Source organism: Cavia porcellus, unplaced genomic scaffold, assembly GCF_034190915.1.
Source record: "Cavia porcellus strain 051 isolate PalLab524CR breed Dunkin Hartley unplaced genomic scaffold, mCavPor4.1 scaffold_1, whole genome shotgun sequence".
NCBI classification, from domain to species: domain Eukaryota; kingdom Metazoa; phylum Chordata; class Mammalia; order Rodentia; family Caviidae; genus Cavia; species Cavia porcellus.
The window spans coordinates 14,462,341-14,484,901 of NW_026947484.1; the positions used below are offsets into that span (position 1 = coordinate 14,462,341).

Consider the following 22,561-nt stretch of genomic DNA (forward strand, 5'->3'; position numbering starts at 1 on the left):
TGTCTTGTCTTGTCTTTTTTTTTTTTTAAGACAAGGTCTTACTATATAGTTCAGGCTGGCCTCAAATTTATGTAATCCTCCTGCCTCAACCTCCCGAGTACAGGGATTATGGGCAAGCACCACTACACCCAGCCAGCAAGAAACTTATAAGACAAAGCTGTCAACTTGTCTTTTGTAGCCAGTGTTCCACTGTGTGAATGGACAGCTAGGCTGGGCACAAAATGGGTATTGCAGGACGGGCAGCTTATGAGGAAGCCATGCACAAGGCCCAGCAAAAGAACTAACTAGAAGGATTGTGAGGACTTGAGTTCTAAGGTCATGGACTGGGCCTCTTAACCCCTCCAAGCTTCATTTTCCTTATCTGAAGGCAGAGGTGACCACCTGCCCCTGGCACATTGTGGCCGGGTTGAAGGAGATGCCTGTAAACATTAGGTTAGGACAGAACCTGGTACAGGGTGAGGTTCAGTGTGTAATAAGACCTATTTTTATTAACGGCGGGGCCTCCTGACGTGAATTATAAATAGCTCAAGGGAACAAGCTAAGGTTTGGAAACCTTTTAAAGACGTACCGAAGGAAAGAAGCAGGCCAGAAAGCAGGAGGCACTGGGAGAGTGGATCCCACCAATCCATGTGGAGTGGTCCCATGAGCTAATATATGAGAAAGAGCTGTCAGCCTAGGTGCCTCGGCGGTGTGGTTGCTCCGTGACCACGCAAGTCTTGGTGTGGACACTGTTGTCCTCACGTCGCATGTTGACAGAGCTTCCGAGTCCATCTCTGATGGATGTCAGAGGGAGTTCGGTACACACAGCACATGTTACTGGAGGGAAATGTTACAGGAAGACCTAAAACCAGGCAGTCAAAGGCCACTGGGGATAACAGGGAAGAAAAGCAGAGCGGTGGGGAAGGATCTGGCAGGGGAAGCACAGGTCCTGGACAGTCTGTGAGACTTTGGCCTGCTCATTTAATATCGGGGCCCGTGCTTTACTCATCTTCCGAGCACATAAAGTCATACGTGCCATGTCTTCCTCCCTAACCTTGCATGGATGGGTAAAACAGGAAGGATGAAGGCATCTAGTAATCTCCGTGGTACAAGCCCTTGGTGAGGTCTGGCAAGCCAGTGAGCCTCGTTTTCACCAAGGACATGAACAAAGCATTAGAGAAAAGGCTGAGCACCTCAGGGAATGCGAGAGGGGCTGGCCCTGGGTGGAGAGAGGGCAGCAGCAGCGAGGTCAGTACTTTGAAAGGCCAAGGGCCAGTGAGGACAGGCTTGGACGACCAGGAACCTGGGTGTGGCAAAGGGATGCCGGTCTCAGGGTGTGGGTGGAGTAGAATCTTCTCTTGAATAAAGATCAGTCCCAGCTGCCTTCCCCATGACCTTCCAGGCCACCTTGCACTGCTTGGTTTTCCAGACTTCTTTCTCCTTTTACTTCCTGGTCTGCTACACTGAGTGTCTTCCCTTTGTTCTTCTCCTGTGTTGTTCAACACTGTGTGCATATTTCTAGGAGCAAAATTATTAAAGCTACTGGGGTCCTTCCTCCATGGGTGCCACATCTCTGCCCCATCCTCAGAGCACAATGACTTATTTTGCATCTCACACTACATGGCCTAAGCATTACTTAGGCCGCAAACCTACTCCAGTAGTTCCTAGTCCTGCCCTGGCCAGGACCCACATTTGGCCTGTTGTTTCATTTAAAGGTTCTCTCGCTCACTTCATGAATTCAGCCTGCAATTCTTGGCAGGCTGTTTCTGGATGCTGGCTTCATCTCCTCTGGCATCTTCCTTCCCTGCCATAGAACTGGAAAAAGACCCTTTTCCTCTCCAGTGCATGTACCGGAGCCCTCTGTGGGCCAGACTCTCCCTGGTTCATCTACTCTGTGTCCTCCCACAGCTCATTCTCCTGCCCTGTGGCCTAGAGGACCTAAGAACATGGAGTAGGCCGTGCCAGCATGTGAGTGAGGAAGGCAAAGCATCATGAATCTTATTTTTTTAGGCTTAGAGAAAAGGAAGGAGATGAGACAGTTGTCAGCATTCTTTGGGAAGCAGATTTCAAGGGCCACCCTACTCCTAATGTCCAGCCTTCCACCTACATTTCCCCTTCCTGTCCACGGGGCACAGGGACATCTCACCTGTCACCTCCCACCTTGCATACTTTGGTCCAGGAAGAGCCCAGCCCTTGCTTAGCAGAATAGGACTTGGGAAGGAAACACCAGGACTAACAGAGTGAAAGCTGGTGCAACTGAAAGGCCTGGCCAGCACTTCAGGGATTCTCTGAGGCTGTTTTTGCTTTTGTTAGGCGTTTAAGGCTGAGGAACCAACCAGTTTTGGAAAAGGAGAGAAAAGAGCAAAGAGCAAGGGTACACTGGATGAGAGTATTGAGACGCAGTCGTTGCTGGCGAGGAAACGGACACCGCCAGGATGATGTCCGATGTCTCAAGGTTGGATCTGGGATGTAGGACCAGGGACCTCCTTTTGCCCTTCTCATCAAAGTCTGAAAGTTCGGAGAGCCGCTGGGTCTTAGTGTGGCAAGGCCCGGGCTAGCGAGCGAGCCCGCCAAGCCTCCACAGGTGTAGGTGCAACCCTGGCTTGGCCTCTTCTCACCAGCAGAGGGCGCGCACCGCCCGCGAGAAGGAGGTGCAGCCGGGGCAGGCAGCCGAGAACCAGGGGAGGGTGGGAGCGGGAACCGGGTAAAAGTGAGCGGCAGAGCCGGAGACGAGGTGGCCGCAGCTACCCTGGGCAGCGGGCGGGTGTGAGCAAGAGAGAGGGAGAGGGAGTGAGAGCTGGATGGGAAGAGAGGATGCGCGGGGCGCGGGGAAGCGGGGAAAGGAAGTGGAAGGGGACAGAGGGGCAGCGAGGCGCAGGCGGCCGGAGACGGGGTGCTGGGGTGCGACGGGCGAGCGGGGCGGCCCGGGCGGCACTAAGCCGCCCCCCTCTCGGGCTGAGCCCATCCCGCCCCTCCCCCCCCCCCCCCCCGGCTCCGGCCGGCAGCACCCGGGCCGGGCGCCGGCGCTGAGCTCTCCCTCGTTCCCCTCGCAGAAGCGAAGAATCAGAGCCAGGCGGTGGGAGCTGGGGAGTTTTAATGGGGCCGAACGGGAGCAGAGCGGCCGGGCTCTCTAGCCGGGGTGCGGGAGGAGGAGGCGGGCCGTGAGTCAGGGGGCGCTGCGGGCTTCCCCAAACCTGCTCGGGTTCCGGGAAGAGCGGAGGCTGGAGACCTCCAGGCGCCGCGCTCTGGGGCAGCTCGTGGGGGAGAGAAAAAGTGGAAAAGATCTGGACCTGGGACGCAAGGGGTCACAGCAGGGAGAGGGGGGCTTCTAGGGGTGCGAGGTCAGGCGGAGGGAAAGAGGGAGATCCAATGAAGAGGGGGGCACGGTCGCCCTCCTGGAGTTTAAGGAAGCCGAGGAGGTCTGCGATTCCCCGTCGGGAGTGAAATCTGGGTATAGGGAGCGCCCCCCGGCGGGCCAGGCTCTGGGGCGCGCCCTCTAGTGGTAATGACCCCCCAAGTGCGAGGCGGCGGCCACGGCGCCGAAGGGCCCGGACGGGGGCTGCAAGCCTGGGCTGGGGTAGAGCGCTGCCGTGGCGCCGGCGGCTGGGCTCGGGCCCGGCCAGTAGGAGAAGCCGGCGGGCGCGACTCCGGCCGAGGCGGCCATGAGGTTGAGTTTGGAGAGGCCCGGGAAGGGCAGCGGCGCGAGCCCGGCGGGCAGCTTGTAGAGCGCGCCGTCCTGGGCGGCGGCGGCGGCGGCGGCAGCGTGGGCGTGCGCGGGCGGCGGCTGGCAGGCCTGCGCCAGGCCCTGGAAGTCGAAGCGGTAGGCGTAGCGCTTGCCGTGCACCTTGCTCATGATGTTCTTGTCGTAGTAGTAGCGCAGCGCGCGGCTGAGCTTGTCGTAGTTCATGTTGGGCTTGCTCTTGCGCTCGCCCCAGCGCCGCGCCACCTCGTCCGGGTCCGTGAGCTTGAACTCGCCGTGGCCGCCCTCCCACGCGATGCAGCCGGCGTTGGCGCGGTCGGCCAGCAGCTCGAGCAGAAACTGCCACAGCTGGATCTGACCACTGCCTGCGGGTAAGGGGACGGTCAGCCAACGGGCCGGAAGGACGGGAAAGGCCGAAACTGCGGGGAGAGGAGAGGCGGGAGGACTCCAAATCGGGAGGACCCCGTGGGGAGGAAAGGGCTCGGGCAGCGTGCAGCTAGTGCGGCTGGGGCAGCTGATCGGAGAGCGGCGGGTTGCACAATGGAAGCACAGCTCCAAGTTGGGGACAGGGCTCTTCAGTTGCATGGTTTCATGAGAACTAGGAGGGTTAGAAGGCGCTTTCTCTACTCTACGGGAGGGAACCAAAGCCCTTGGCTTTCCAAGGTGATCAGGAGCCCATGTCAGCCCCTAGTTCCTTCCTTGCCTAGCACCGTATTCAGGATAGAGCAAGCACTGGGCTGCCCCTAGAAGGTGAAGGCACAGGCCTGCCCGCCTCAGTCTGACCCTGTCCAGAGACCCAGAAGGGAAGGGTCAGGTGTGCAATAGGAGGACAGCGGTGGTCACTACTGCACAAAACTTAACCAGCCCTGGCGCCCAGGGTCCTGGAGACACCTGGTCGGGTGGGAGTGAGAAGCGGAGGCCCTGTGTACTGGAGACAACTCCCAGGGTCTCACCATCCTAGCATTTTCAGGTGCGCAGCTCCTTGCTAAGGCGCTGGAGGGCTCTCTTTTCAGACCAGGCGGGATTTCCTGTGAGGGAAGGTGCCATGGTTCCCAGGAGCTGGATGGACAGCGCTGGGGCGGGGAGAGAGGACTGAGAAACATTTGTACTGGATGGACTCTGGCTCCTGTTCCCATCCAATCTCCCTGCAGACTTTTGGATTGCTGGAGGTGGCAAGGTCTTCCCCAGACATGCAATCAGTGAAGGAGTTGAGGCCCTGTAATTCCTGCTCCCTTGACTTGGAGCTTAAGGGGAGAAATATCTTGATGCAACCATCTCCATTCCCTTTGGAATAACATGGATTTTCCTCTAGTTTGTCCAATTATTGGATCTAATCAAGTCTAAGGAACCCCTTTTCCTATTCAGCCATGGGCTCAGAACCCAGAAGCTTCTTTATCCCATGATAAATCACCCCATGTAAATCCAGGTTGTCTGAGTTGAGTGTTAATGTCAGAAGCAAGAGAAGGCTTGAGTGGAACGTGCCTCCCCACTGACTATGGCAAAGACAAGAGGCCTGGGAACCTGTCTGCATGGGTGTCATGTTCCATGCTCCCCTTCTGGAAAAAGCAGCTGCCAAGCTCTTCTTGTGTCTTGGGGTAGTGACTAGGGTGGTGGCTGCGAGGAGCTGCTGCCTGGAGGGTCTGCTGACAACAGGGTAATTTAGTGACCCTCAGAGACAGCAGCCAACCTGGGACAACAATCACCTTCGGACTGGAGGGCAGAGATGCATGTGTCAGCTGGCTCCTGTGGGTGAGTGGGTGAGCCGGGAGCTCCGAGGGGTTTTACCGATGGTGCAGCCCCTGTGGCAGGGGAGTAATTCTCCTGGTTCCCTTGCTCGCTGTGCTGTGCCTGCCTCAGCCCTGGCCCTGGAGCCAGGTCACACAGCAGAAAAAGGTCTGGAGATGGGGTCCTCTCTTTAGAACTCAAAATGCCCTTGGGGCTTAGAAAATGTAAGAACCAAAGGTGGAATAAATGTTCCCCAGAGGCCTTCCCCCAGGCAGGCCTCTTTCCAGAATCCGGGGTGCACAGTACTCCCACCCTCTCGGCCAAGTGGCATGCCTCGCTCCTATTGAGGTCCATGCCTCAGTCCCCACCCACTACCCTCACCTCCGCCAGCCCTGCTCGCCCGCCGGCTCACCTTTCTGCACCGCGGGGCTCAGCGGCCCCCAGCTCGGGCTTTTCCCTTCCTTGAAGAGACCGTCTCCGACGGGATCTGCGGCGCAGAAGAGAACAGTCAGGTAGACCCGGGCAGAAGAAGTTGTGGGCTTGACTGAAAGGGCCTTGGCCAAGTCTTTAGGGGCCTGCTGTGTTCTGGGGGCCCGGGCCACCCAGCTCCTCCTCCCGGAGCCCAGCCCCGGCGCGCGCTGCGAAGAGCCCCTCCGTGGAGCCCAAGTCAGGAAACGCGTCCAGGAAAAAGGAAATCCGCTTTCGGAAGGGGCCGGCAGGAGCCTTATAAAGCCGAGCGGGGTTTGAGCGGGGTTTGAGCTGGCCGAGTCTGAGTGAGCAGCGGCCCTCGCAGCGGAGAGGAGGGCGCGTGAGGGGCCTGGCCGGTGTGAGCGCTGGGGCGCAGAGGTGAGGAGCTAGAAGGGCATCGAGGCAACGCCCAGAGGACCACTGTCTCCTCGGCTTGAGCCCAGCGGAGTCCTCCACCACGGGAAGACCCCGACCGGGCTCACCTGGGCCCTAAGCCCCCACCTCAGCCTTTCAGGCTCCCAGCCTGCTCACTTGTGGGTCTCCAGATCCTGCACTGAAGCCCCAGGGCTTCTTATCCGCCTCTTAGGTTTCTGCATCCCCAAAACGCAGTTATCCCTCCACCCGCGACCTGACTGTCCGGGTGCAGCCCCTTCCTTTGGACCGCAAGGCCCCTTCCCCAAGTCCTGGTTTGGATTCCCGCCCAGGGTCCTGGGGCTTCCAGCTCCCGGGTGGTCCCTGGTACCTGGCAGGTACATGTTGATCAGCAGGGGTTGGGAGGCGCCGCTCTGTCTCATCGCTGCCGGGGACTGGGCGGTGGGAGATGGGGGGACGGGGAGGGGGCGCGTCAGGCTTTGCGCTTTGGGGGCACCGATCCCCGCCCCAGGCGACTGCGGGTGACAGGGAGGAGAAGACGGCGCTGGGTCCAGCAGGGCCTGGCAGGAGGGGGCAGCCGGGGTGTGGTGGGGGAATGGGGGGGGGTTCCTGGAGCGACGCTCCCGGCTACAAGGCCGCTTGGAACCCTCTGGCCCCCGCCCGGGCAGGGGCCGCAATTTCCGTTTTAATTAAAGTGCGGCCGCCTCAGCCCCCCGGACCCCGCCCCCGCCCTGCTTATCTTCCCATCGCAATAAAGTCTCCAATGCGCGGTGCCACAGCCAAGCGCACCCGGCAGCCCCCTGCGCCCCGCAGCCCGGGAGACGCGCGGGGGATGGGCCCCAGCCGCGCCCTCGGACGGTGACCAGGAGCGCGCTGCTTTTCCACCTCTTCGACTCTGCAAACAGTAATGGGGCGGGAGGGGGGAGTACCTGCCCCCCCCACGGACCCCCGAGGGCGCATCCTCCATCCTAGAGCCCTCCTCCCAGCGCGCTCCCGCCCCTCTCCTGCTCACTCTCCTCCCTACCCCCTCCCGGGTCCCCGTCTCCAGGCTGCGTTATCTGCATCTTCACTTTTAAATTTCCGCTTCCCTCCCTCTCGCCTGTCGCTACGCTCCCAGCCCCACAGCCGCTGCTCTCCTTATCTCCCCCCCCTCTCCGCGCCTTCTCCCTCCTCCCCCTTTCCCACTCTGCCCTTCCCTGGAGACTCGATCCCCTGCCCTGTCTTCCCCTCTTTTCTTTCCCCGTCTCCTGACCTTCTTTGCCAACCCCCACCCCAACCCAACCCGGATGCTGAGGCTTCTCCCCTGGCAGCTTCTCCTGGGTGACCCTCTTTTTCCTCCCTACCTCCCTTTTTAGGTCTCTCCTGGGCATCTGGTCTCTACCTGTTTTCTCTCCTACATCCACCACCCCTGTAGGGTCTCCCCACTTTTCTTATTCATTTGGTCCCCACAGACTGGTTGTGGCCCAGCCTGAGGGCAGCCCTGAGCCCCTGCTGGCTTTTCCTGGCAGGCTCCCCTTCCACTTCTCCCTGCAAGGATTTCTCTTCCACCGTTCCCATTCCCGGTCATCCCAGTTTGCCCCGCCATTGTCTCCATTCCCAAGCTGCTTATCCCAAAGTCAAGCTCTAGAGGCGCAGGGTGGAGTTAGGGTTGTGTACTGTACATGCCTTTCTCTCCCGTGCCCAGAGAGGCTGGACTGGTGTAGCGTGGCCTTGTGGGACTTCCTGACACCGCGGAGGTAGACTAAAGAGGGAAGTTACTGACACCCGAACCCAGGGTCAGGAGCCCAGCTTCTGCAACCTTGCAGCACGCTGGGAGGCTACTGTCAGGACTGGTGTCTGGAGGACCTTCTACCTGCTGGAGCCCAGAGGTGAGGACTCCTGTTAGTGGGCAGGTCTCCTGCAGGCTGCCTGGGCCTGGGGGGCCTGGGGCTAGCAGTAAAGTCCTACTCCCAGAGCCCTGCCACCCTCCAAACACTTTTGCTTGCTACACTGCTGACTATGTCCATCTTTGTTGATGAAGGCTTCAGAGGAGCCAGCTAGGAAGACACATAATGGGAGCTTCAGGATTGGGCTTGGAATCTGGCAAGAGCCAAGATGGAACAAGTCTCAATCTTGTGCCCTGAGTGTTTCGTGTGGCCTTTCTGACAGACAGCAAGCAGCAAGACCCTAGGTGCGGTGCTGGGGGAGCCTGGAGACATCGAGGTCCACTGCTGTTGCTTTTAGGAGGCAGCTGAGGGGTGGAGGGAAGAAGCTCTCAGAGAGAAGAGAGCAAGAGAGCTCCCAGGATAAAGGCCAACAGCCTGGGTTTGTTGCCCAGCCTGACCGAGGACTCAAGTGCTGGCAAAGTGCGTGTGTGTTCTCCTACATGGATCCCAACCTCTCTTCCAGCCCCTCCTACTCTCAGGGCAGCCAGGGTACAAGCCAGTTTCCCTTCCTCCCTCTCCTGTCTGGCTGGGTCTACAAAACATCAGCTTGCCCAGAAAAGAAGGAAGAGCAGCAGGTGAAAACACTACACTCGGGCCAGACTGGCCCCTTCCACTCCCATTCCTAGCTGCCTGTGCACGTGGATGTGAAGAGCTTGATCCCTGGGTCCAGGAAAACCTGAAAGATCTATGTTAGCAAATATTACCTCCCCCAAATCCTCCCCTGTATTGGGAAAAACTCAGACCCACAGCCAGTGCCCTGTTGGGGTCCCACTGCAGGTTCCTAAAGCCTCTGGTTGATTCTTCCGAGTGCCCAGGCATTCCTGGGAGTCTAGCAGTTCAGCAGAGGGCAGATGATGATCTCCCTTTGTCCACTGCCTGCTCCCAGAAGAGGCAGGGAAGATAGCTGCTAGACGATGAATGACCCCATTTGTCTGGTTTCTGGGTTCAACTCCTAGCTCCCTTGTTTTCTACTTGTGTGATTCTGAAAGAAGTCACATAACCTCAGTGGTACTCTTTACCTGTAAAATGGAGATTGTTATACCTGAAATCAGAATTTTGAAGATTCTATAATGCACTTGAAGTGCTTGGGGGTAGATGACACATACTTAGCTACTATTTTTTGTTTGTCTTTTTGAGACCTGGTTTCACTGTGCAGTTCAGGCTGGCCTTGAACTCACTTCATATCCCAGGCTGGCCTCAAACTCATCCTCCAACCCCAGCCTCTAGAGTGCTGAGACTACAGGCATGCACCACCAAGCATGCACATCCTTGTTCGTTTTGAGACAGAGTCTCACTATGTAATCCAGGCTGGCCTTGAACTCACAGTGACCTGATCCTCCTGGCAGCTTCAAGCCAGCAAGCCTGGTGCCACACCTAGCTACTATTTTGCTTTGTTTTGGTTTTTTTGAGACCAGGTCTCACCATGTAGTCCAGGCTGGCATTGAACTTGCAGTGATCCTCCTGCTTCAGTCTCCCAAATGCTGAGATTATAGAGTGTGAGGCTACATCCGGCAAGCCTGAGTTTTGCATCAAGATCCCTGTTCAAATCTTGACTTGACATTTGGTTACATCATCAAGCCCAGCTTCTTCATTAGTGAAATAAATGAAGAATGGAAGAGGTTAGGAGGCTCAAGAGTAACAGAGGCAGGGGCTGGGGATTTAGCTCAGCAGCATAAGCACCTGCCTTGCAAGCAGGCAGTCGTGAGTTCGATGCCTGGTACCGATAACAAGAAAAAAAAAAAGAGTAACAGAGGCTACGGACCACACAATCCACATGAGCATGAAGCAGAATTCCTGCTCCACATAGAACTCCATCCTTGGCCCCCAACCCAACACAAGACCCATGGGGAGAAGGGAAAATAAGGGCCCTACACAGGCTGCTCTCTACAATGCTCTTCCATGACACCACAGACAGTTTCAAGGGCTTCTCATTGAACCCTGACAGCAGCCCCTTGAGACACACAAGGCAGGGATTAATAGCCCCAGTGTCCAGCTGAGGGAATTGAGGCTCCGGGATGCTATGTGTTTGGCTTCCAGATGTTTAATTTACAGCCTAGGTCTCTTCCCAAAGGGGTAGCTCCCCAGCTTCAGCCTGCCTCACCTGAGCTAGGGCAGTGACCCTGGCCACTCCTCCCTACTGGGGTCTTGACAATACAAGAATCCCTAAAAGACAGCATGACAGGATGCCAGAAGACCTCCAGGGGCTCTGTCTATGTCAGGGTAGGGATGCCATTAACTGTGCCAAAGGGGGGACCACACTTGTGCCAAGGACTCTGACAGCTGCTGCCGTACTCAGTCCTGCCATGTCTTGGGCTTTGCTCACCCATCCTTCGGAGGGAAGGGAAAGAAAGGAAAAATGAAAGGGAGTGGTTTGGAGTAGCAGAAATGAAGGGTATGAATGAACATAATTCATAAACACTAGAGCTAAATATCATGCAAGGGACTGTTATTTTGACAATGGGCCTGGAGGCCAGGTATAGAGAGAAGAAATGTCCCCCTCAGAAGAGTATGGGTTCCTCTCCAGGGAAGGGAGGAAAGAGAGTATCAAAGAGGCTGGCAGATTCTTTGGCTGGGTGGGGACCAGGATGAAGATACAGCTGAAGATGCTCTGGACATTGGAGAGGAACATGATCGAGCTTCTGTACAGGGTTGGGGAAGGTTTGCATGCATGGTGGTACCCAACCCTGGCACCCAGCAGTGAAGCCCACCTGCCATGGATGTGTCGACATGCTGTCTGCTGTCTGGGATTGTAGTACATCTAGCCCCAGCTGGTGGGGGTAGAGAGACTGGTTGCATTTAACAGGATTCCCATGAGACTCCTACCAGCAATTTCTGTTCATTCCCATCAGAATCTACCCACATACATCTTTTTTTTTCTTTTAAGCCAGTTACCCACATACATCTTAAGTTAGTTTGTGCTTCATAGTCAAGGACCCTGGATCCTGGTCAGGTTGACATCTCCAGAAGGGTGAAAATTAACACCACAAAGTGAGACACTAAGGAGTCCAAAAGGGCAGGCAGATTCTGGATCCTTTATTGAGGGCCTTCAGGGGAGGTGACTGAGCCCGTGGAGCCTAGTGCTGGACTCTCCGAATGGACTGCAGCTGCCCAGTGTGGGCTTGTGTCCCGTACTCGCTGTAGTTCCGGAACTCCCCACTATGCCGGTCTCGCTCCAGTATGTACTGGTAGCCTCGGTAGCCTGGGTACTGGTAGGCCACCCACCTAGCCAGGGCAGAGACAGGAGTGATGAGCAGGTTCTGTGTTAGTAGACCTCTTTCTCAGCCACCAAACATGGCTCCCACTCTTTTACCTGGATCCCCTCCTGCCATGCCTGCTGCTCTGGGTTTTCCAACCACCTGCCTCATCCCACCCTCCATGCCCACCCTCCACTGCCTCCTGTCCCTCCTCCCCCTCCTTCCCCCCCTATCTTGTTCCCCTGGCTCCTGTTCTTCATCACTTCCTCCCTCCACCCTCTCACTTCCTCTGGCTGTCAAGTCCCCAGCCTCTCAGCACCCTCCCTTCACCCTTCCCATCACCTCCCTCTCCTGTCATCGCCCTTCTTCTGGCCCCAGGACTCACGCTCCAGAGCTGACTTTGAGGGAACCCACATCCTTGCTGGCCCAGCCCATGGAAGGCAGGGACGGGTAGTCATCACTGAGTTCGAACTTGCAACCCTGGAAGTTTTCCCCTTCGAACAGTGTCACTCGGCTGTCGCTGTGATTCTGAGGCACAGGAAGGGGAGGGGTCAGAGAGGCCAGGCCGCTGAAGGGGTGTTAATGGGTATATCCTCAGCCCCGCTCACCTCCGCCTTCCTCTGCACAAGTTGTGCAGCTTCTCAGGCTTCCCAGGAGCTCCACCTGGCCCCGCCCTTGCCTTTGAGCTAATGGGGTGAGATTAGAAGGGCTCTGGAGACCCTTTCAAGTCAAAGCTACAGGACTTCGAATGACATAGGCCTGCTATTTGGGGGGAAAATAAGACAGTCCATTAACCAAGACAGCTTCTTCAGGATTTCATGGGCTGTCCACATTGGAGTGGCCCAGCTAAGGGCTGGCACAGTCCGAAAGAGTCCAGCGCATTGGTTGGTGTCCTTGTCAAGTCCGCCCGCCCCACCCCCGCGCAGCAGGCCCCAACGTTTGGAACAGAAGAGTTGGACCAGGTTGGATCTTCTGCTCCCCACCCCCAGGTCCAGGCCTCATCAGCACCCCCCCCAGCCCCAGGCCTCATCAGCACTAAGTGACCACAAATGGGAAAGAAAAATATCTTCCTCTCAGTGTTTCTCAGTGTTTTTGACACAAACCAACCCACACACACCCCCGCGTGAGCGCGGGGACCATGTGACCCTCCTTTCTTTCACCCCCGTCCTGGACTGAGTTCTAGCCTCATTTTCACGTTGACCCTGTAGCCACCGGAAGCCCCACTGCCCCTCAGAGTCCCAGTTCCACTCCTGTGTGTGGCGCTAACGGGGGCCGCCCGCCCTCCCAGGGCTGCGTAACCGCGTGGAGTAACGCGAAGGATGTGGGGCGCTCCCCAAAGAGCTGCCCTCGTCGCTGTCCATGGTGCTGATACCCAAGCGCCCGGCCTAGCCCACCAACCCACTGTCTCCCAGACTCTGCCGGTGTCGGGAAGTAAAGCGGCGGTCATGTGTAAGGTTTGTTTCCATGCTCCTGTGCGCCGGCAGTGACCCTTCCGGGGCGCTATGGCAGGGCCAAGAGGCAAGGGAGAGGGGACACGTGCTGGGCTCACCGCGCACAACACCGGCCGGAAGGACAGCAGCTGGGTGCTGGGGTGGCCGCTGCTGCCGCTCCAAGCGCTCCAGCGAGGATAATCCCCCTTCTCCAGAATGAACTGTTGTCCCTGGAAGTCGGGGTACTCAAAGGCCACCCATCTGGAAAAGAAGGGGAGCTGGGAGGGCTCTGCCCAGCCCCTTGCTCCTTCCACCTTCCTCTTGTTGAGGTTGAAAAGACCAGGAAATGCCAGCCGTCTTCTCCAGCCCCAGGCCCTTGGTGTGACACACCCATCGCTTGGCAATTGGCCCTTCTAGAAGCTGAAGGCCGCAAGCTGATTGCTACTCGGGATCTGAGAGACCCAGCCTCCCCAGTCAGGGATCCCAGCTTGGAAGGAATTTTTCAGATTACAATCACCCGATTAAGTGCTGCCACCCTAAGGATTTGGTACTGGCCTATGGAAGTATGGGACCCCCTTCCAACCACCACCTCCACCCCCTGTTGTAGTGAAGAAGCTGCCCCTGTGCCAGGCCCCAGGATAGACTGCAGGAGACCAGAGAGGGGCCAATGGGAGGGATTTGGCTTCTTTCCTTGAACAAAGCATAGAGCTGTCTGTGCAGAGAGAAACTTTGGGAAGGACTTTTCACGAGTCATGGGTTATTTTTCGCCTTAGTCCCTTTGGCTTGCATGTGGACATTCTCTCCCCCACATTTTTTTTTTTTTTTTTGTCTTTTTGAGACAGGGTCTCCCTACGTGATTTAGGCTGGCTTTCGGCTCATTTGACAGCCCAGGCTGGTCCCAAATTTGCAACAATCCTCCTGCCTCAGCCTCATGAGTGCTGAGATTACAGGAGTGGGCCACCACACCCGGCCCTTCCCCACGATTTGCCTTGCCTTGCTACAGATGGGGACTTTTGCAGAGGCCAGGCCAAGGGTTTTTCCTCTGTTGGAGAGTCTTCCTCGGAGTTTAAAGGGCCAGGATGAGGTCCTACCCTCCCAATCTGGGCTGGGGGAGCCCAGCACAACGCAATTTAACCCAGCCACAGAAGGGAGATCACTCACGCGCCATTTTCCACCTTGATTGAGCGCACCCTGCACAGGCCACCCCGCTCGCTGACGTTGGCGCAGTCGCTCAACAGCCTGCAGCGGCGGCCCTGGAAGTCCTCCTCGTCCCAGAGGGTGAGGCAGGCGGTCGCTGGACCCGGCGCAGGGGCGCTGCTCATGCTGCTAAGAACTGGAAAGGCGAAGCATGCGCTCAGCTCTTGGGAGCCCCTTTGCTAAGCTTGCCCAACCCCAGTAGGGTGTGAAGGACCCGGGAGGCCGGGCCCCGCCTGACTCTGGACCCGGCTGCCCCGAGCTCTCCCGCGTCTCGCCCTCCCCCGCCCCAGCACCGGGTATTCACCGGGTGGGTGAGCGCGCGCCGAGGAAAATGGAGAGGCTGCGCGCGCGCCGGGCGCACAAGGCTTTATACCCTGGCCTCGCCCCTGCCCCGCTCTCTCTCCGTCCAGTGGGGGGAGCTGAGTCAGCGGATGGGCACCAGTCCCCCGGTCTCCCCGGGGAGCCAAGGCCTTTCCCGAAGCCGCTGACCTGGCCCCAGCCCACGGGGATTACAACGGAAAGTGCTGAGGCGCACAGCGCGAGCCGGCTGGCCAGGGCTGACTCCGCGCTTTTCTTTCTTTGGGGCCTGAGCCGAGCAGGGCGCACCCAGCCTCGGGGCAGAAGGCGCCCTCCTCGGCCCAGGACCCAGGCCTCCCTGGAGCCTCGAATAAGACCGCGCCTCGCGGGACGCGTCCCCGGAGTTCTCCCCAAGCTCCAGACACCACCTCTTCCTCAGCCCGAGGTCGAAGCCTCTCTATTGGGGAACCTAGGGCAGAGGTAGAAAAGGCTGTCCGCAAATGACTCTTCTCGATCCCCGGAGTCTGCTTTCCTTGCAGGATCCGTCCAGCGCTGCTCTTTCCTCCCAAGCGTCGCTTCCCAGACGGCGCTCAGCCCTTGCCCAGTTAGCTCTCTCCCCGGCCGAGGGGAGCGGTGACCGGGACCGGCCGCTAGGCGGCGCTAAACGCAGGCAACGCGGACAGCCTGAGCAAGCGCGCCGGTTTACAAAGCGTTTAGCAATAACAGTGGCAAAAGGAGCTAACTGTAGTAGGAAGGATTTCCCAACCCTTACCTCCTCCCTGTCCCATGACGGTGCCAAGTCCCCTAAGAAGCTCCAGGGTCTGGGGTCCCCCGTCCCGACGTCTGCTAGACAGTTAACTGAATGCTCAGTTCCAGCTAGGCTCTTGATTCAGGCTTTGCGGTGCAAGGTCTCAGCTGAATTTGAGCCTGGCACCGCGAGATGGAGCCGTCACTGTCCTGCAATGGCCAGAGGGAGAAATGAGGCCCAGACGGGGTCCAGCATGTGGGCAAGGTGTCACAGCTGAGATGCGGGTCCTAGGTTTCTGCCTCCGCTGCCCCAGTGCCAAGGTGCTGAGGAGGAGAGGAGGGGGCCAAGGCCAAGGCTTGCAGCCCCCAACCACTGTACCTGCCGGTGAGACACGAGGCTTCTTAATGTTTATTTTTTCTTCATTTTATTTATTTTGGTACCAGATATCGAGCTCACAACTTCGCTCTTACCAGGCAAACGCTTGTGCTGCTGAGCTAATTAACCCCCGACCAGACATGAGGCTTCTTGCAAAATGGTGAGCGAGCTCCTTCTCTGCAGTGTGTAGGCTGGGGTATTCTGACGGCAATGCAAGGGTGGGTGTTAGGGAACTAATATTTCTGCTTCTGTTAGCCAAGGGCTTCCTTAATAGACATCAGAACCCAAGTACGTGGATTTGCAGTATAAATGTGGAAACTGAGGCCCTGAGCAGGTGCAAGCCCTTGGCCAAACTCATACAGCTGTTTTTCCTAGCAAGAGTAGAATACAGACTTTTGGAAGCCAGAGCCAGAGCTCTACCACTGCCCATCTCACGCCTGTGACTGAAGGGGCTCACAGATGCAGCTGCCCTTGCCCCGAAGGCCTAGCCACAGCCTAGCCGATCACAATGGGTCCTCCCAGCCTGCTGGGCTCATCCCCTCTCAGAGGCCCTCGCAGGTGCTGGTTCCGCTCCCTGGGATGTCCTGGTCACAAGGTCTGGGGTGGCTCACTCCTTTGACACTTCCCAGGGGTGCTGTCCCTTGCAGTCTCACCACCTGTCACATAGCCCTGGTTCTCTCTGGAGATATTGCTCTGTAAACCTCTCCATGGCATGCTGATGGGACCCCCTTACTGTGGTGTGAGTTCCTTTCATGTCTCACTTGTTCCCCATTGCTGTGTGTGCTGAATACAGTGGGCCCTCAATAAAACCTTTGGAGTGAATGAACAAAATGGTTCAGTGTGATTCAACAGAAGGCAAGGGGGGGAAGTCCTCCAGTGAGGGTGGAGGGGCAGTTTGCCCATACTATGAACCCCCCATTCCTGATGGCTTCCTGGGGACAGGCACTACGACAGGTGGCATCTCCCTTGGACCTCTCTTCTCACTGGTGAGAAACAGCTATTGGGGCTCACGATCATGAGGGCAAGGGCCCTGGAACTGGGCATGGGGGTAGAGTCCACGTTAGAGATGAGACAGCCACAGCTAAGTTTGAATGTGAGTAGCACCAAGTCTGGTATCCTCTCTGCTGGAGAAGGGCTAGACAAAAACACCTGGGTATAACTGCCACCAGCTGTGCTACACGTGGTGGCACACACCTATAATCCCAGCATTTAGGAGGCTGAGGCAGGAGGACCATTGCAAGTTCAAGGCCACCCTGGGCTACATAGATGCTGTATCAAAAAATCCAAAACAACTTCCACCAAACCCTAGGGCATCCAAAATCAGAGTGGATCAAGAGCCCGTCCTGGACCCTCCGTGTCCTAGCTCTTGCTGTCAGTTTCACAAGTCCAGGCCTCCCGCAGGTGTGAGGCGGGAGGAATCAGATCTCACACCCGCTCCACCTCCGCTATTTCCATCCGACAATTGTAGATTCTGCCACCAGGGGGCGCAACCACACTGCGCAGGCCCCAAAGCTAGCGCGGGCGAGGGGAGGAGAATCGATTGGCGGTAGCGGGACGCGCGGGGCGGGGGAGCGGGCAGCAAATGCGTCAGGCTGTGCGTGCGCGCTGTCTGTGACGCGGCTGCTTGTCAGTCCCAAGGCTGTGCGGTTCCGGCCTGGGGTCTGGGCAGGCCGTTCCAGCCTGGAGGTGGGGTGGGGGAGGGGTGCTGGGCCCAGGACAGCATCCCGCAGGAGGGGTGGGGGCGTGCGCTGCGCGTTCAGGGAGGGGGCTGGGGCAAAGGCCGTGTAACCCTGCTCCAGGACGGAACCCGGCATCCCAGCTGGGCGTGGTGGCCGGTGTGTAATCCCAGGACTGTGGAGGTTGAGGCCAGAGGATGGGAAGTTCAAACTCAGTCTAGGCAATTTAGGGAGACACTGTCTCAAAGCAAGACACACACACACACAAAAAGGCCAGGGACATTGCTTAGTGTGAAAACGCCGGTTCAGTCCCCAGTACCGCGCGCGCGCACACACACACACACACACACACACACACGCGCGCGCGCGCTTGCACACACACACACACACACACACACACACACACACTAAAAGGCATTGGTTGGGTTTTGGGGTGGGCTCCAGAGTGTGAGGATCCCCCTCCCAGTCCGAAGGGCTAATCTTGACACCAGCCACCCTCTCTGGTTTCTGTGTGTTGTTTTCCTCCTCGGGAAGCTGGTGTGGAAGCTCTGACACCCACATGGCTTTGAGCTGCTGCAGACAGCTACAGACAGCTCACAAATGGTCCACCTGCCCACACCACCCACGGCACTGAGAGCCCAGTGTCTCGCGGGCCTGCCCTCTGCTTGAGGTCGCAAGGCCACCCAGAAAGAGAAGCCACCGTGGGGAAGAAGCCAAGAAGGGCTCTTGAGGGCGCTGTGGCCCCTCCCTGTCTCCTTTCTCCAGAGCCTCCCCCTTGGACCCCTCACCCCAGCAGCTGCTCCTGTTTGTCCTCCCAGGTCGCTTGCGCCCCGAGCTTCCTGAAGGATGGATGCCCAGGTGGCTTTGTTTGCCAGCTTAGCCGATCGCCCTCACCCCCTCCGAACTCACAAGCCTGATGCAGAGAGCAGGAGGTTAGGAAAATCTCTGTGTCCTCAGAGCGGTACCTCAGGGGGACCTTCAGCTCTCCTAGGGATCTTGTCCTCAGAGAACCCCCCATGCTGCCACCAATCCAGTCCTTTCTCCTGACAGGACCCTTTGGATGGAACAGACTCCTTCAGGACTCCATCCTTTCTCCAAGTGACCACAGCACATGGACTGTACAGACAGCCCCAGACCCCATGGAGCTTGATCCCAGAACCCAGCCAGATTTGCCATGTGGTCGGACATAAAGATCCTATAGAGAAACCCTCAGTCCCAGTCCCCAGCTCCCACTCAGGTCTCCATCTCAGATGAAGGCCCTGAGAATCCCCAAGAAGTGACGTCTCCCTCACGGAGAGCCCCGCCCCGAGGTCAACCCAGCTTCTTGGTGCTGCTGGCCGCCTAGAAGTGCTGGCGCCTGCTGTCCTCTCCTCCAGTGGCCTGCCCGGCCTTTCCCTCATTTCACTGGGAAATCATGCAGGGCTCTGGAGACTGAAGATGCAAATTCAGTGGATGGTGCCCTCTGCCACCCTGATCCCATAGCCAGCCCCTCCTTTCCAGCTCTGCTGGGCTGGTCCCCCCCATCCCCTGGTCTGGAACTGGCAGATGAGCTCCTTCCCTGGGGCTGTTGGAGGCTGGTCTCCCAGGAGACAGAGATAACTCCAGGCCAGGTTCAGGCGGCTCAGGAGGGAGCCCCACCCACGCCGACCCATTGTCCCATCCTTCCAGAAACAAAGCCCCCCTTCTCCGGCCCTCAGTGGGGTTGGCAACTGGCTACCTTCCAGGAAAGTGGGAGGCAGCTTCCACCACCACCGCCTCGCCTCTCCAGGAGCCAAAGCCTAGGGCTCCTGTGACAAGGCAGGGACAAGACTGGCACATTCACGGTCAAGTGGAGACAGTCATCCAGTTCCAGCCACATGGATGCGTCCCACGCACTCCACATGTCAACGGCCAAGGTCTAGGATTCAGCAGACAGCTCTGTGTCATGTTCATCACAGGCAGACATTTGTTCACTCACTTATGCCTTGAATATTTAATAAGGTGTGCTATGTGCCAGACACAGTATGGGGCATTGGGCTCACACTCACATGAGCACACCCACCCCACGGGCACCCACAGAGATCCCATCTTTGCCACCCAGCCATCATCGTATAAGTACCATAAGACCAAGAGGGCAGGCTGATGCCTGGGTTCAAATCCCAGCTCTGCTGCTTATAGATTGATCTTGCACGCTGCTTCTCAGTCTTCCCGTCTGCAAGATGGGAATAATTGTATTAAAGACTTACAAAGATTTAAGTGTCTGTGAACCACAAAACTGCCTGGCAGTAGGTGCCCAGGAAATGCCAAGTGTTTGCAGCCCCTGCTGTATTTACAGCTGTAAATGATTTTGTCTGTCACATAGTTCTCATCACCACCACCATCTCTGGGCTGGGTTGTGGGGGTGAGCAGGACAACAAGCTGGGCTCTGGAGTCTGTATCTTTCTTCCTGACCTGGCCAAGGAAGCCAGCTGAGCATAGGAGCTGGGCTGGCATTGTGCCTCACCACCTTGAGCCGCTCTGCTCTGCCCTCGGCCAGAGTCTGGCAAGGTCAGGTGGTGTCGACAATTCCCTAGCTCTTGCTCAGGCCTCTGCTCTCCAGGAAAGAACTCTGGGGCATGGAGCCAGGGACCTGCCTTCTGCCCCTGTGCTTTTCTTGGCTCCATCCCTGGTCTTTGGCCAGTCACCCCCACTTGGGAGGGGGCTTAGTTTTTTTTTTTGCCTGTAAACTAAGCTGGCTGTGGATCCTAAGGGGCCTCCAGGCCCTGCCTGCTGTGATCCTGTGAAGCCTTCCTCCCCTCTCCATCCAGCGCTGGCCCCACCCAGCCACCCCCAGGCTGGCCAGAGCTGAGGGGGCGGCTTGCCTCGGTCACCATGGGGACTAATCTCTGCGAAGGTCATCGAGGCTCTCCTACTGCCTTGGCTGGATGGGGATTAGCACCTGGGTATGAACTGTACCCACCCTAGCCCCACAAACACTGGGCAGCCTCCAAGCCCGTAAGTTCCAAGGCTAGGCCAGAATCAGGGAGCCGGTGGGGGGCAGGGCAGCTTCTCCAGATGTTGATTTGCCCAGTAGTGACCAAGAAGGGAGAGAGTTGGAGTCAGACCATGGTCCCACACAGCCCTCGGTGTCCAGCTATGGCATTGTCCTTTTTTACCTTCTGACCTTCTCGTTGGAGGGTAATGGGCAGCCAATGCAGGGACATCACCAACCACCCCTTCCTCAACTCTGGCTGCCCCATTTGCACTGACCTCTGTGACTTGAGGGTCATTTGTGCACCCCAAGTGCCCCCACTGCCTCCACACACTTGGTGCCTTCACCCTCTGACACTGTTCTCTCACACTGTTCATGTGTGTACGCTCTGTTCCTCTTCTGTGCTCTGTCTCTGCCCTCGCTGGACGGTGTGTGCGGGTGGGGGGATGGATCTCCACTTCCTTGTGCTTCTCATGTGGCTCAGGGTCCTTCTCAGGCCCCTTTCTCTTCTCCCCTCTCACCATTTTTCTTGCCCTCCCCCTCCCCCGCAGCTGCTGCACCCCAACTGTTCAGTCCCTTTTCCTCTTCCCCACTACCTGTGCCCTCCTCCAGCGGGTGCTGACAGGGATGACAGGAAGCAGGCTCTGGCTCAGAGCGGGAGGGGGAGGGGCCGCCCGCAAGCCAGCTGCTGAGCACAACCCCCCCCCCCCAGTCCAGCACCTGCAGGCCTGCCAGGCTCCCAGAGACTCCGCCCACTCCAGCAAGGGAGGAGGAGGAACCTGGAGGAAAGGCCTTGTCCCAGGCAATGGCCAGGAAATGTGGCTCTTTGAGGATGTGAAGGGGGTGGAGGTCCTGGGAAATCAGGCCTTGTCAGGGGCAGTGGTCTCCATTATTAGGGCAGACCCAGCCCCCTGGATGGCCTCATTCTTCTTGTCACTCTCCATTCCAAGGGGAAGCCTTTTGTGGTGTGGCCCCCAAGATTTGTAACCCAGTTCCTGCCATCAGTGGGAAAGGAGAGAGGACACCTGAAAGCCATAGGAAAGGTGTCCCCCTCTGACAAGTAAATCATTCAGTGCTAGGGAAGGAGGAGGGGCTGAGCCCAAGGACAGGAGACTATCAGGGAAGCTAGGATGGGGGCTACACACAGCCAGTGGAGACCTTTATCTTTGCCCCTGGGGCTGCCCCGGTGAGAGACCCTTGCAGTCCACCCTCTCTCCAGGCCAACCTGGGGTCTGTCAGAGACCTGTCACCCACCCTCCCCTCCTCCTCCTCCTGGGATGGGGACTCAGTAGATCCTTGGGGGCCTCAGGGCAGCTGGAGGAGGGGACGAGCCAGCACCCCCAGGATCATCCCATTTGGCATGGCTCCTGACCCCAGGGGCTTTCCTCTGCCTGCCTGAATACATAATGGTCCTTGTCCTTCAGGACAACTGGGGTTCCTCACTGCTGTCTGAGGGAGCCTTCTGCACCCTCTGACCTACAACCAACCAGCCCTGTTTCTTCTGGGGCTGGCCCAGTGTCACTATGACACCTGGTGTCACAGAATGAAGACTCAGCTCTGGCTCTTTCTGACCCCAGGCCTTGTGTGGAGCCCTGAGTTCTGAGCTCGTTAAGCAAGAGCTAAGGCCTGGGGCAATCTCTGTCCCCCCTCCCACAGGACAGACGGCAACACTTTGGGTTGCTGGAAGGGGTCGGTCTGTCCTAAGTTGGGGTTGTGGCTAAAGATCTGTGGGACCTGCCTGCGGTGAGGGTTACTCAGCCCCAGTCAGCCCCTGCTGAATGAATAGAGGTGTGGATTGTGGCCTTTGGGACTGCAGTGTCTGGGGGACCCTGCGTTCCCTCTTTTCAGTCAATCTCAGACATGGATGAACTAAAAGAAGCACCAGGGAGGTGGCAAGAAGTGAAATTTCAGGACGCAAGTAGACTCAAAAAGACCGGGAGCAGGGATGTGAGTCTCCATCAGCTCATCCTAGATTTTCCACACCTCCTGGATTTGGCTCCGGTGCTTGGAGGACTTCCATCTTCTCAGGTGGGGGCTCACAGGTGGGGTTAGGAGCCCAGGTACCAGAATCAGGAGGCAGGGGTGGCTCTCATCCTTGCGGGAAACCAGGCCGACCCTCTCAAATGGGAAATGCTAGAGGCTGGGAAATGACTTGCCCAAGGCCACAGAGGTCGCCAGAACAGAGCTGGACTGGAAGCCGGGTTTCCACCTCCAGAATGACACCTGCTCCAACTGAGGCCCTCTCTGCCCCCCCCCCCCTCCGCCGCCACCCCAGGAGCCTGCTAAACCCGCATTACCCGGAGTGTACCGGGCAGCCCAGAATCTGCGGGCAGGACTAGCTGGGCCGGATGGGAGCCAGATCTCCCCCAGGAGCGGTGCGCAGACTCTGCGACCCATATGGTGGTTGGCGCCTGCGGCAGGCAGGTGTCTGCGTGGCGATCCGGCCGGCCCCGGGGCTGGTGCTGAGAGGCCGCCCCTGCCTCACGCGAGCCGAACGAACAAAACGCTCAGGTCCGGTTTGTGCG

General features: G+C 57.9%; 2 protein-coding genes across 2 annotated transcripts; both read right to left on the reverse strand.

Annotated features, from left to right (window-relative positions):
• Positions 1 to 3,056: 3,056 nt before the first annotated feature.
• On the reverse strand, positions 3,057 to 7,308 carry Fev (FEV transcription factor, ETS family member). Its single transcript, XM_003464032.4, has 5 exons — positions 7,269 to 7,308; positions 7,034 to 7,139; positions 6,615 to 6,871; positions 5,817 to 5,891; positions 3,057 to 4,044 (listed from the first exon to the last, which is right to left on the reverse strand). The coding sequence occupies exons 1-5, from the start codon at positions 7,306 to 7,308 to the stop codon at positions 3,476 to 3,478; spliced, it is 1,047 nt and encodes a 348-aa protein (XP_003464080.3). The 3' UTR covers positions 3,057 to 3,475.
• A 3,873-nt stretch (positions 7,309 to 11,181) lies between these two features.
• On the reverse strand, positions 11,182 to 14,325 carry Cryba2 (crystallin beta A2). Its single transcript, NM_001173072.1, has 5 exons — positions 14,295 to 14,325; positions 13,955 to 14,126; positions 12,913 to 13,054; positions 11,749 to 11,891; positions 11,182 to 11,391 (listed from the first exon to the last, which is right to left on the reverse strand). The coding sequence occupies exons 2-5, from the start codon at positions 14,113 to 14,115 to the stop codon at positions 11,244 to 11,246; spliced, it is 594 nt and encodes a 197-aa protein (NP_001166543.1). The 5' UTR covers positions 14,116 to 14,126; positions 14,295 to 14,325; the 3' UTR covers positions 11,182 to 11,243.
• Between the last annotated feature and the right edge of the window lie 8,236 nt (positions 14,326 to 22,561).